Source organism: Mauremys reevesii, linkage group 1, assembly GCF_016161935.1.
Source record: "Mauremys reevesii isolate NIE-2019 linkage group 1, ASM1616193v1, whole genome shotgun sequence".
Taxonomy (NCBI): Eukaryota; Metazoa; Chordata; order Testudines; family Geoemydidae; genus Mauremys; species Mauremys reevesii.
The window spans coordinates 210,989,550-211,004,449 of NC_052623.1; the positions used below are offsets into that span (position 1 = coordinate 210,989,550).

At 40.5% G+C, this 14,900-nt stretch overlaps 1 protein-coding gene across 10 annotated transcripts in view; it reads left to right on the forward strand.

Annotated features, from left to right (window-relative positions):
* The window catches only part of STXBP5L (syntaxin binding protein 5 like), a 412,558-nt gene extending 399,125 nt beyond the window's left edge, over nt 1-13,433 (forward strand). For 8 of the 10 annotated variants that reach the window (XM_039534539.1, XM_039534550.1, XM_039534563.1 and 5 more), the window contains 5 exons: nt 230-590; nt 3,225-3,390; nt 6,382-6,493; nt 6,896-7,116; nt 8,616-13,433. In XM_039534539.1, the coding sequence (XP_039390473.1) occupies nt 230-590; nt 3,225-3,390; nt 6,382-6,493; nt 6,896-7,116; nt 8,616-8,657 (902 nt within the window). In that variant the 3' untranslated portion in view covers nt 8,658-13,433. Of the gene's footprint in view, nt 1-229; nt 591-3,224; nt 3,391-6,381; nt 6,603-6,895; nt 7,117-8,615 lie in introns of those variants that run through there. The other 2 variants (XR_005597541.1, XR_005597546.1) reach the window with 2 other exon arrangements.
* The last annotated feature ends 1,467 nt before the right edge of the window (nt 13,434-14,900 follow it).

Below are 14,900 nucleotides of genomic sequence, written 5' to 3' on the forward strand. Positions count from 1 at the left end.
TGAGGCTGGGGGGAGGGGGGGGGGACGGCAGGGGGCTAGCCTCCCCAGCTGGGAGCTGAGGGGCCAGGCAGGATGGTCCCACGGGCTGGATGTGGCCCGTGGGCCATAGTTTTCCCACCTCTGCTCTAAAGGGAAACCCTGGATGCAAAATAGACCATGATACACATGTGCACTAGTGACCACTGGATTTGACAAGCATTTGCCAAAGCTAGAGCATTATATTTTACAGGTACAGTTCTGACACTCAAGGGAGCAGTGCTGACTTTTTCATGCCTGGACTGCATGGGAGCATTGATACACCCACCCTATGAAGTATGGAGGGACCCAAACAGCATAGATGACAGTGAAAAAACGAGAAAAAGGAAACTTGTCATGTATTCTCCTTCCTCCTCCCAGGATATGGGAGATCATCAGTTTGCTGTCATCTGCTCAGAAAAACAAGCCAAAGTTTTCTCACTGCCTTCCCAGACATGCCTCTATGTTCACAACATCACAGAAACGTCTTTTCTATTGCGAGCAGATGTGGTGACCCTGTGTAACAGCATCTGCCTGGCTTGCTTTTGTGCCAACGGGCATATCATGACAATGAGGTACTTACCTAGCTAATCATTTGGCAAAATTGTAAAAGGCAACAGAATTAGGGCTGTAAAGGGGAGCAGGATGCACACTGTCCACCTACAATCTGGTGCAGTGGGTGGCTGAGCATGTTTTTATTATAGACACACATGTAAAGGAAAGCTGTACCCATTTTGCTCTGGTATATAATTTCTCTCAGTTAGTAATCCTTCTCACCATCTAGTACCAGGATTATCTCTGACAGCAATAGCATGGCAGAAGCAGCAGTGCTCACTGTGGCTAAAGTTGCAGAATAGTTTCCATGCAATCTCTCTTTGGTCACTTATAACTGTCAGCTTTCAGCTTCTGGGCTAAAGGCTTCCAAGCCTGGTCTCACTCACGTATGTTCAATGACTGTGGAAATCAAAATACTGTTCCCTACATTATAAAAAAAAAAATAGGGCTGTCAAGTGATTAACAAAATTATTCACACAATTAATCGCACTGTTAAACAAGACTAGAATAGAATACCATTTATTTAAATATTTTTGGATGTTTGCTACATTTTCAAATATATTGATTTCAATTACAACACAGAATACAAAGCGGACACTTTATATTTGTTTTTTATTACAAATATTGCACTGTAAAAAACAAAGAAATAGTATTTTTCAATTCACCTAGTACAAGTGCTGTAGTGTAATCTCTTTATTATGAAAGGTGAACTTACAATGTAAACTTATGTACAAAAAAACTGCATTCAAAAATAAAACAGTGTAAAACAAGTCCACTTAGTCCTTTTACTTCTGCAGCCAATTGCTAAGACAAACAAGTTTGTTTACATTTACAGGAGATAGTGCTACCTGCTTCTTAGTTACAATGTCACCTGAAAGTGAGAACAGGCATTTGCATGGCATTGTTGTAGCTGGCGTCGCAAGATATTTACGTGCCAGATGCGCTAAAGATTCATATGTCCCTTCATGCTTCAACCACCATTCCAGAAGCCATGCGTCCATGCTGATGATGGATTCTGCTCGATAACGATCCAAAGCTGTGTAGACCGATGCATGTTCATTTTCATCCTCTGAGTCAGATGCCACAAATAGAAGGTTGATTTTCTTTTTTGGTGGTTCGGATTCTGTAGTTTCTGCATTAGAGTGTTGCTCTTTTAAGACTTCTGAAAGCATGCTCCACACCTCGTCCCTCTCAGATTTTGGAAGGCACTTCAGATTCTTAAACCTTGGGTCGAGTGCTGTAGCTATCTTTAGAAAGCTGATATTGGACCCTTCTTTGTGTTCTGTCAGATCTGCAGTGAAAGTGTTCTTAAAGCAAACAAAATATGCTTGGTTGTCATCCGAGACTACCATAACACAAAATATATGGCAGAATGCGGGTAAAACCATGGAGCAGGAGAAATACAGTTCTACTCCAAGGAGTTCAGTCACAAATTTAATTAACACTTTTTTTTTTTTTTAAACAAGCATTATCAACATGGAAGCATGTCCTCTGGAATGGTGGTCAAAGCATGAAGGGGCATATGAATGTTTAGCATATCTGGAACACAAATACCTTGCAATGCTGGCTATAAAAGTGCCATGCAAACGCCTGTTCTCACTTTCAGGTGACATTGTAACTAAGAAGCGGGCAGCATTATCTCCTGTAAATGTAAACAAACTTGTTTGTCTTAGCGATTGGCTAAACAAGAAGTAGGACTGAGTGGACTTGTAAGCTCTAAAGTTTTACATTGTTTTGTTTTTGAGTGCAATTATGTAACCAAAAAAATCTACATTTGTAAATTGCACTTTCACGATAAAGAGATTGCATTACAGTACTTGTATGAGGTGAATTTAAAAATAGTTTCTTTTGTCATTTTTACAGTGCAAATATTTGTAATAAAAAAATAATATAAAGAGAGCACTATATACTTTGCATTGTGTTGTATCGGAAATCAATATATTTGAAAATGTAGAAAAACATCCAAAAATATTTAATAAATATCAATTGGTATTCTATTGTTTAACAGTGCAATTAAAACTGCAATTAATCATGATTAATTTTTTTAATCATATGAATTAACTATGATTAATTGACATCCCTAAAACAAATAATTATAACAAATTCTTTTTTGGATGCTCCTCAATCAAAATTGCTAAGGTAGAATGTTGAAAAGTGGCATTAAAGCAGTCCTCGTTCAGCAGCAGTGTCTTTGAGAGTTCTGCCCAACATTGGGTTGGATTTAACCAAATTCTAACCTTTGAAAACCACAAGCTACACATTCTGTGGATTTAATTTTTTTTTTGCCATGGGGACTTGACCAGGGTTAGGTGGCAGCTGAGCAGGGTTTTGAGACTCTGAGTGGCACCTCAATGGAGGACTTAGACACCAAGCTGCATGTAAGACACCTAAGTCCTTTTGTGGAGCTAGCCCTAACAACCTATTTTGGTCACTGAAATGTGCTTTGAAACCAATACACAGAGGGAACAGATCTGTGAAGTGGAAAGGTGCCATTTTTACAGTAGCACATTTAAGAGTAGGGCTGCATTTTAAATACCACAGCATTCTAGGCTATATATGGAAAGTACTAAGTTACCTGTGGGTTTAAATAACATGCTAGAATAAAAGCATTTTCTGTAAATCCCAGCATAACACAGGCATCTGCTTCTCTTCAGCTTGCCTAGCCTTCGCCCAATGCTGGATGTCAACTATTTGCCAGTAACAGACATGAGGATAGCACGGACATTTTGTTTCACCAATGAAGGGCAAGCTTTGTATCTCAGCTCTCCCACAGAGATCCAGCGACTGACATACAGCCAGGAGATGTGCGACAATCTACAGGTAGGGCTTGTAAACGTAGAAAGCATACATGCTGCTTGGCTTTCTTAGTGTGGAGAAATCTTTGAAGCACTAATGGGCTCCCATTGTCAAATCTGTGCTTCGTACAGAGGAGGGCTGTACCTGTTTGCAGCACTTCTGAGCCAGACAGAGGCATCTCAACAGAGCCCTCCCACCACTGCCTTGATTACAGTGGCTTACACCATTCTCAGGCTTTCGGCTGGTAACACCATGTCCTCTGGTTTAAAATCTAGTGCAACCTGTTCCTTTTTCAGATAATTTTCATTCAATCCAATTCATTCTTATTTTTAATTTGGAACCTGAAACGCCATATAGCACCACAAAGATTGCCCAGGATGTTTTGTAACATCTGCAGTGTCATGCATAGAACATACGTCAATTTGCATCAACGTTTCCAGAGAGAACCAATTTTCTCAAGAGAAAAGCTCCTACATTTGGAAAGAGTAAAATGGAAAAAGAAATGCTTAGTGTCACTGTCTAATGCTCTGGTCCCTGAACATGCAGGTTCCTTGTGTTAAGGCTATGAAAGGATGCAAAACACTAACCCACAATTTTATCAGCTAAAGATGGGGAAACAACATTGTTTCCAAAGAACAAATGATGTATTTGTAAATGGTCAATTTATCTGGAACAGTCTGTTCTACTTGTAGGTTTCTCAAGGTAATGACACTTTTTCCTCTCCTAAGTTTAATTAAATTGAAATTTAATTAAAAGTTAAAGTTTTAAATGATTAAAAATGGTAACAACTTGGATTGTAATATTATTGCCAGCAGATGTGCCAGGCCTTAGCTTCAATGTAAGATACGATTTACTGTGAAACTTCCATGAAAAGACACTTACTTGCTTTTATTGTTTAAAGTGAAACCAGTGGTAGTTTGACAAACCTAGAGATGCAAGTTCCCTATTTATTCATAGCAGAGGACAACATGGGCAGCTGCAGCAGCAGACCACCCCTCCCCACTCCGAAGTACACCGTATGCTTGCCCTGCAGGAACCCCCTCATTGGGACACAGAGGAGCTCAACAGTGCTTTTGGTCCGTGGCCTCTGTGGAGTAGCTCCTGTCCCCTAGCGACTGGACTACGTCCACAAACTGACATTAACGGTAGCAACTTCTAAGTGGATCCAGAGTTGAAGCAGGTTGGCACTTGCCCTAACAAAGTCCTAACGCGCTGCTCTGGGTGAAAGAGGAACTGTTTCAAAATGTTATGAGTGAAGGCTTAGAAACGTATGGCACTCGATACCAGCACAGGTCTAACTGAAGGGAAAGTGCATCAGCGCAACGTCCTTCCCTAACTTTAGTATTGCTTATTTTAATCTAAAAGTAAACACAGGCTCCACTCCCCACATTCATGCAGCTTCTTCAGCATTCAGTCAGTAGGCTAGAAGGGCAGGCATTCTGAGTTGGATATAAACCATTAAAAGTCTCCAAAACATCTATTAGTGATTAAGACATACTTTTGAATTACTTACTGTATTTTTCACTACAGTAACTGATACAGCCCTTAGTTGCAGGTGGGGAAAGGTTCTCACATTGTACTATACATTAAAATACAGCAGCTATGGAGATGGTCTAAGCAAGGAAAGTCATTTATTCCAAGCAAAAGCTAGTTCATTATGTTAGATTTTTTTTTACACTCTAAATGTCATTTATTGAAGGAAGTGAATTGTGTGGGGTTATTGGGGAAGGATCATTAGCAGTAAAAAAGGGAACTAAGCTTGAGGTTGTATAATGAGCAGAGAACCAGGATGCCCAGCTCTCATTAGGCCATGGCAATGCGCTGAGCAGCAGGTCATCACACAGTGCTGGCATTTTCAACCCTGAAGATTGTTATGAGGAATGAGTGTTGCAGCCAGGCTTGGGCTCACTGGAGAGGAGGAGGAGTTGAAACGACTTTTTACAAATTACTGGAGGGACTCTAAATACATCACTGAAGAAGAATTTAAAACTAGGGGATGGGCTAGATTTGTGTTAGCCCAAGTAAGGGAATAAAAGGCTCCTACCTCTCAGCACTGCCACACTCCAGCTGCTCACATCACAGCTTCTGCACAGAGAGGAAGAGCAAGGGCTTTATACACCCAGTATGTCCCTCTCCCCCCAAAAGCAAGTGGGAGGAGCATTGGTAGAGAGCCATGGTTTCACTCACCCTGACCTACCAGCTGGCAGAGCAGTAGTGTTAATGTGCTGAAGCCATTGCCCCACAAATGGTTGCTATATAAGAAGTTACCCTAGCAGATTGCAAATAACTTTGATAGCTAGATTTGTTTCTAAAGAACCATTGGTTTGAAGGATACAGGTGTAAGCGCTTTGGGGGCAGAGACCATGCCTTCAGCTGTGGCTGTAAATGTCTCATGCACAATTGGTGCTGTGTAAATAGTAAAATTAAGTGAGAGGTAGGCACCGCTAGCATCCAGCGATGAGCTCGCGGAGGGAAGCCAATGGCCTTTTGTAAAAATTGCTTCCTGTCAGCAAGCACTAAACTCATCTTTATTGTTTTCTTTTTGTGAAGTAGTGATGGTCTGGTTGCCTGGATAATCACCAGCTGATTAAAATCAAGAAATCACAATCAACATTTTTACGTTGTGGCTTCGTTGCAAAATTTGCTCTCCACAAATCATAAAATATGAACCCACCACGGGAATGAACACAAATTATTTTTTTTAAATGCGAGTGGCTTTGGTTGGACATTTTAGCTGTACTATTGACCCAGCTCTCATAGTAACCAGACATCAAATGCTGAGTTTTTCATAGTATGATAAAAAAAAATTTAAAGAATTGATTTTGCAGACAAATTGACAGTCAACTGTTGTCCCTGCTAGCCCTGGTCTTGCAATACAACATAGATCAGAATTTATCTTTTATTTGCCAAATATCTGATGTCAATGACTCTCTATGCTAATCCAGACATTTAAAGTAAATGGCAATCTTCATCCCTCTAGTTCCCTCACGTGTTCTTCTGTCTGATTTTGGCCAGGACATGCTTGGGGATTTGTTTACCCCAGTGGAAACACCCGAAGCCCAGAACAGAGGCTTTCTCAAGGGGCTGTTTGGAGGAAGCGGGCAGACCTTTGACAGAGAAGAGCTGTGTAAGTGATTATAACTGAAACTAACGGAAGACACAACAGTTAAACCGATACAAGGACAGGACACGTAATGTAGGAAAGAAGGGATGTTAAAGATAACACTATAAAGGAGGTAAGAATTTGTCCCACAAGCTACTAGGAGCTAGAGCTTGACCTTTCAGAGCCTTGTTTCTAGCTACCCCAATGTTTTCTTTCTTCCCCCTAAGAGCAAGTAAATAGGCCCCATCCCTGCTGTTACTGAAGAACAGGTTTGAGATGGCACTACTATCAAACCTGCCTGGGTAGCTTGAGGCAGTCTCTGTGTGCCACAGTACACTCCAAACAACAGCAAGGGAGTGAGGAACTAGCAATGAACTCTCTAGGTGTCGATGGGGGAAATGAGCTAACTCCACTTTCCCTGTGTAGTTGGCGAGGCTTCAGCAGGAAAAGCCTCTCGGAGTCTGGCTCAGCACATCCCTGGCTCGGGTGGAATCGAGGGTATGAAAGGAGCTGCAGGAGGGGTAATCGGAGACTTGACTCGTGCGCGCCTCGCCCTTGACGAGAGAGGACAGAGACTGGGAGAACTGGATGAAAAGACTGCAAGCATGATGGCTAGTGCAGAGGCATTTTCCAAACATGCACATGAGGTATGGGTTCCTTGCACATACATGTGGAGAGAGTTTGCCCTACCCACGGTTACCCAAAGTTAAGAAAGCTGAACCTCCTTCAGGAAAATTAAAGCAGGCACAGTCCCCCAGGTGTTGTTACCTTCATTTATACAGCACCCTTCCCCACACATTGGGGAACCCTGGTGTAGATTGTCATTATATGACACTTTCTCTCCTTTCCTACATGCTTGATGAGCAGTAAAGTATCATCATTCACATCTGCACCCACTGAAATAAATGGGGAAGTTTCCCACCTCAGAGCTGCTGTTTCAGGCTCTCTGCAAACTCAGGCAGCCATCTACTTTGGTTACACTTACTCCAGATTTTCATAGCATTTAAAGCCAAAAAGGGGTGATCAGATCATCTAGTCTTCCCTCCTGTGTATCACAGGCCATTACATTTCATCTGGGTATCCCTATATTAAGTCCAAAGACTTCAATTAGATCAAAAAAGTTCAGTCCTCAGGAACCAAAACTGTGTGGCATGGAGAGAAAACAGGGGAGACCCAAGCTGCCAGCAATGCCTGAGTCTCCTGCAACGTTTTCTTCATAAACGTCTGTTTCAAAACTGCTGCCATCTCCCGTTGGTGGCAGTGGGAGGGTGAGTACTATGTTCCCTCAGTTAAGATGACCATTATGTCCATTCATTGAACAGGGAAGGGGAAACTAGAGTGGGTCACAGATGTGTATCTGGATACAAGGGAACAAGTGGGGCATTACAGGGCACAGGAAACTAGGGGCATGACCATAGTGTGTTATGCTAAACTGGTTTCCTCTAAATAGGCTGCTTAGCATGGAGACATTTGCTCTGTAAAACTGAAATGTCACCCTATGGTATAGTCCTAAGAGGGGGGGAATCAACTGAAAAGAAGTAGTAGTACATTAAGGAATATTTACCTGTAATTCCAGTTTTCCAGATATCTGTACAGCTGGATTACCACCTACCTCATGCCCCAGGGAGAATGTTTGTTTTTGGTTTTCCTATTGGCTGTTAAAGTGTGAGGCAAAAAATACTCTCAAAGAGATGTATTCTGACAGATGGTATTCTGCAGGCGAGGCACCTAGCGTACCCTAATCTATGGCAGTTCCTACTTCACCTTATGCAAAAAGCAGTGTGCTAAAGTAGGAATTCCCTGAGAAGCGTCTCTTCAGTGAACAGAGAGCTAAGGGTAAATAATATTCTTTGTGGAGTTTAATACTTAATTATGAAGTTAGAGAAAGCAAAATATATATATTATTTTATTTTTTCACAGCAGCAAAGGGAAATGACATGTTTGGCAAAACACAACCTGCTGCTATTTGTTTGTTCCAAATTTTCTACTTGATTATGAAGTCTATGACAATGAATGGACCTACTTCATTTGTGGTACCACTAGTTCGGTGGAGTTCTACCGCATACTAACTTAGCACAAGTCTTTACCGTTAGCAAAACAGATTTTTGTATCTAATTTTCATTTTGCTTATTTCCCATCTCTGTAGTTGATGCTGAAATATAAGGACAAGAAATGGTACCAGTTTTAGACTTTTAAAGAAGCTGCTTGGCTTTGATGAGAACACTATTCAGGGAAGCGGAACTTATTCTCAACACTACCAATCACTGGCCAGAAGCAAAACTTTCTCCTAGGAAATGTTTTCCTGTTATTTGTTTGGATTCACCACAAGCAGGAAGTCAAGGAGAAGTTTTATATCCCACAAAATGGAGCCTAGACTTGTATTGGTCTTTTAGTCAAAATACCTGGCTCATGGTATAGTAAATCTTTTCCCAAAAGCAACTGCATAGTCACATTGGCATGTAGCTCTTTTTAGAAGCTCTAGGAATGAACTGTGGAGAGTATCTCTGGTTAAAAATATCCTGTACAAACCTAGAATGTTAATGCACTTATTAAAAATACAATTTTGCATGACCAATTGACATCTTAAAAAGAAAGCATGTTGTGACCGAAGAAAAAGGGATTTATTTCTATGCTGAGCAACAATATTTAAAAACAGCAAAAATCTTTATTTTTAAAAACTACACTACAAACAGCCAGTACATTTCAAGCATGGCTGCTGCTACTCTGGACAGAAAAATTAGATGAGCTGCATTTTCTTAGTTGCTGCTAGTTCTTTTCCTTATAAAATCTTAGGTTGAAATCATCAGTGCTATTTAATTCCTATCCAAAGAATAAACCAACATCCAAATCCAATCCAAATGCTCTGTTTAGTGTTTGTGAAGAAGCCAGTTGGGATGTCACCTAATTGAGAGTAGAAGGTGTCTTTACAATCCAAAGAGTGCAGGAAACACCTTCCATAAATACTAATTTTCTGAAAGCATCCGTTGAGGGGGCTGAGATAACTTTTGTCACCCCAGGAGTTTCTGAATCACTTGGTTGCCTTGTTTTTTTCAATATTAGAAGCGGAAGAGAAGGTGAGTCAGTAATCTATTGAATTAAACTGAAGAAAGTAGAGGGCCCAGTGGGTCAAGCTGGTAAATCTCCTCAAGTCAGTGACTTCAGCAGCTTGCAGGAAAGAGTTGCACTGAAGTGATGCTAAACAAATTGCACAGTAACCCAATTTAAAGCTGGCTGGCTGAAGATCACACCAGCAACAAGTTTGAGCTGCAAAGCCCCGCAGATGTAATTTTATATAGACCAGTTTCTACACTGTCTTGCCTGGTGTATCACCACTTGCAACCTGTGCAAAGCTGGTGTAAAACACTGCCACAGAGATGAGTGAGTGGAGAACTCAGGAGCACATTATATCTACTTTGCACAAGTGTAAATGCCCATGCAAGGTGCTGGTGAAATAGGCTGTTCATATCAGTAAAGCTGCTGCCACGGGGCTTTATGTGGTTTCCATCATGGGCTTTTAATTTCCTTCATTTCACAGATACTGTCAGATTCTTTTACACAGCAATTTATCCTGATGTATTTGCCTGAACAGCATTCCCATTACATAACAGTCAATTTCCTTCCCCAGCTCAGTTTTACTCCTCTGCATCAGCACAATTTCCAAAGTAACCAACTGTGAAGTCAGATGGATTCTAAAATTGACTTGGGAACAAGGTGCCACAGTCATGTTTGCCAGCAAGTATGCACAAGTACAAACTAGGGAGAGAGAGATGGAGACATTTTGCATCAGGAGAATTCACTTTGAAGGAAAATGGTCTGAGAAAGCAGCTGCAGCTAGTGACCTCCCAAATAGCCATCAGCTTTGCTTTAACTTCCTACATGTTTGTATCATGACAGTTTAATGCACACTCTGGACCACAAGACACTGCTCTGGCTTCTGCATTTCCATGGAAAGCACTGCTAACTCTCACTCAGTAGCTCTCTCAGCCATTCCTTTCTCATATCTGCTCTGTTTTTAGTTTTGGGGTGGGTGCTCACTGGCAAAAACACCTATTGTATATTTAATTCAGCTCAATTTTAGATACATGTTTTGGACTCAGAAGTCTGGCATCACAAGCTGTGTGAATTAAGGCTATGGCACAAGTTTGAGGCCTCATTAAGGTTACACTGTTATGGCTCAATATGAATTTTGTGCTATTCAGAATTTTTAAATTTTGCTGCAGGCAAGGTTAAAATGACAGCTTTGACTGTTGTAGTCCATATGGCTAATCCAGCCCGTGTGGATTGCATGTTTACTCTACATGTACTCTGGCCTATCGTTAGTCTAAATCACTAATCTTGTGGGCACTTTAGCTTTATGAACAGCTTAGAGAGGCTCTGTTCCCTCATTTAGCTGCAAGACTAGAGAAGGGATTTAAACTGTCAATGGATTAGGCTCAGACCAAACAGGTAAAGATTCAGGAGGGAAATCATTCTACCAGGGACATGAGTTAGTTCTGTAACTTACTGCACCTGTTTCTATACTAATATAACCTGTATGGAAAAGATATTCCTGGTTCAAGAGTTGTGCCATTTACACCACCTCTACTGGCTACACTGGGAGTTTCCATTGCAATTCACTGACATGTTGCAGTATCCATAGATGTATCACACATGACTGTATGGGCAGACTAGCAGAAACCTTGGTGAGTGATTAGGATGGTACTAGGTCTGTAGTGTATAGAAATTCTTGGCTTGCTTTTAGGCAGAGGTGTTGCTCTAACATCAGTTCAGGGACCTATGATCCTGAATGAAATGGGAGCCTCCTTAGGCAGATGCTAGAGCTCACTCTGTCATGAAGCAGTTGCACAAGTCACTTTGAACAGCTACAGCCTGCATGAGGGAAATATGCCTCCAGTAGGTCATTTACATTACATTTGCTCTATCAACAGTTTCTAACTTAACACCACGCTGTATCAGTGGGAAAGCCAGCCAGTAGCTTTCAATTTGCCTCTTTACTTCACAAAAGAAGAATTTAGATTCCCCCAACATACAATTTTGAATGTTTAACTCCATCTTTTTCTCTAGAAAAACTCCCCAGGAGGTCACAACTGTATCTTCCTTTCATCTATGGCATATTGTACATCTTTCCAGAAAGTTACAAATTTCTGTTTCTGTAATGTTCAGCTCTTGTGACTATAATTATTAATTTTCTTGTAGTCTGTAGAGATCTAAAAAAATTGTATATGTTTGTATATAGAACGTTCTATATATATAAATATATATATGTAATGTATATGTTGTATAAGTTTGTTAGTGCACACTGTTAAAATGCTTTCTATTGAGATTTACCATGGATGTGGGGAAAAGCCTTTACCTTAAAATTTAATGAGGGCAGGGGAAGCCTGGCTGATTAGTTTCTTGTGACATGAGGAGGAGTGTGGGATTTTTAGAGGGCCTACCCTAAACATTTTTTGTTAATAACTAGAGTAATAAAGCTGCAGCCTTCAAGCTGATAAGCATAGCAATGATTTTACTTGCTGAGAAGAAAATTAGGACACTAGGCTTTCTAAGAAGAATGTTGAAATCAAATGTGCTTTCACCTTTTCTACCAAGCCAGCATCGGTTCACACAACATCCATAACTTTTAGGCTCTTTCTACATCTGAACTCTTAGTTAAAAAGTACAAACTCCAAATAGCTTACATTAGATTTAAAGTATAAAAGGCTGTCTCTAGTGACACTTTGGCATAATGTCGCTCAATTAAAATTTTTATGATATTAGAAAATACATTTTTCACTCACAGAAATATATGCACTATCCCAAACAATCTGATACACAAAATACACACACAGCTAGGGGTGCAATATGCAAATAAATATATTAAATTAGATCCAATATGTGGCTTCTCATTAGACGAATCCTTACTAGTAAGAACTATTTTATGTGCAGCCAACTCCTAGACCTAGACCACTTTAAACTTCAATTCTGAATTAAATTTTTTAAAAAATCTAATGAAATTCTGTAACAGCACCAGGATTTGTTCTCTATAATCACATAAGATTTTTCTAAATCATATTTTTTTACATTCCTATGTCCCAACTATTTATACTTTTGAGTAGATGTGGTCTGACTGCATTTCTGAATTCAAATTAGACATTTTTCTCTATTAAAGAGAATATAGGTTTTGCATAAATATTTAAATATACACAGGTTCAATTATTAGACGTGAAGTTATCACAAAAATTCTCTGTACTTTTTACACATTCCTTTTTCAGAAACCATCTCACACCCAATTCCTTGTGTGTATTATAATAAATAAATTGTATACTGAAAAAATAATTCTGTATGTATCTAATGTGGAAAAACATCACAACTAACGTAAATGTTGTATTCAACCTCAAGATTATTCTATTTATAAATTGTCTCCATTATATCACAGGCAAATTGCCAGACTGCATTTAATTGCACCCTTTAAGTATTCTACTCTGAGTATCCCACATCACTTTTCATGACCTAAAGGTGAATGCAAATACAATATATTTCAGTCTTGATTAATTTTGCCTTGGTAAGGTCTCAGTAAGAACACTCACTCTCTCATTAATGAGTTGCATGTTTCCATTTGTTGACAACACTTCATCTAGGTGTAATTCAGTTAAAAGAGTTTCCATTCATGTGTTTTCTCTTATGTGATTATTGACTAAAATCAAAATATTGTACTTTTTTTTAACTATTGTCCCATATTCTGGCTCTGTCAAGGACCTGTGGACAAATTATGTGTGGTTTTCATTAATGGAGGCACCACCTATATTTCAAAATGAAGGTTAAATCCAGGAGTGAACCACACACTCCTCTTGCTCCACTAACCGTTTACTGTTTTGACAGGTATCCTAAAATTGGCATCACAAAGGTAAATTAAAGCACCTTTGATTGAAGCTATTCTGAGTTCCTGGTGAAAGAACTGATGGAAAGAAAATAAAGGAAAGAATTGGCATTATTTTGTGTAATTCTCTTTTTTCAGGGGTATGTAGTTAGGTAAAGGGTTTATAATGCATATTCCATGTGGTTAAGCATCCCTACCACAGTAGGCATTTCTACACACGGCTTTTTTTGGTTTACAACTTCCATACATCATCAGGCCCCACTAATGCCATCTTGTAAGTTAGTCTCTTGAGCTGTTATTTCTGTATTTTCATGATGTCTGGGACTCTCACAATATGTTGGCAGAGCAGGGGGGGCGGAAGGGCGAGCTTACGTATATCTAGCCATTGTGGTTATCAGTGCTGTACTGCCTTGGCTCAAGAGTTCCTGCCTAAGATTCCAGTGTCAAAATGCAGACATACTCTCACTGCGAGTTGTGCTCCTAAATAACTGAAGCACTTTTTAAACACCTTCCCCTCCCCTCCCCCCATAAGCTTTGAGTAAGTTACAGCTGCACCATTTGCTTAGACAGGTCACTTGTATTATGCAAAGAAATTTAGAGAACATGAAGTGGCACAGGAACTACAAAAAAAACAACACGTGTTCTTATGCAAATGGAACCAATAAGCCCAATTCCCCCAGTCTTAGGAAACAGCAATTTGTTGGTTCATCTTCTAGCGTATGGACAGGGCCCCTCACCCCACCTCCATATCAGGGGCGCACCATGATTTTTACAGAGTACCTGACCCAGCTGCAAACACCGTCACCATGGTACACCACACCCAAGCACCAGATGATGGCTGTGGAGTCTTTCTGCACCAGTGGCTGCTGTGCAAGCCCCTACTCCTTGGCTGGGAGGTGAACAGGAGCATATGTGGGGTAATTACTCACAATATGATTCTGTTGTCACCTGCAAGGAGACAAAAATCTCAGTCAAAGCTAATGAACAAGAACCAATCTTCACACCTCCCTTCCAACTAGAGACTGGCCAAGCAAACTAAGGCCAGAGAGAAACATCAAGTTATTCTGCCGGGGGAGGGGAGGAGGAATGGGATGGGAGAAGAAAGGACTGAGCAGGATATACAGAATTACCAGTGAGCAATCATCCCCCAGCAGTCGTCTTTCTTCTTCCACCCTACCCAGCAACAGCAATTACAGACACCATATGCTGCAAGCAATGACCCAAAAAGCCCTTACTATACAGTAGTGCCTGGAACAGGTTCTGGCCTGAAGCAACGTCAGCAGACAAGGTCCGATCAAACTGTGAATGTGAGTTGGAGGTCAGGGAAATGAGCCTTCAACATCAGTGGGAACTGCTTCTGCTTTCTGAGCCCAGGAAAGATGCTACACCTCTTACAGCATGGGACTTAACACTTACGGCCATACACTTTGGACCCAGTCATGGCTTGGGGGTAGGGGGGTTCAAGCTACAATTCACTGAGCTGTTATTGTGGATTCTGTCCCACATTTCAGTCTTCACAACAAAAGCTCTTATGAGTGGGAGATACTTAAAACTTCAGAGCCTGCCTGACAG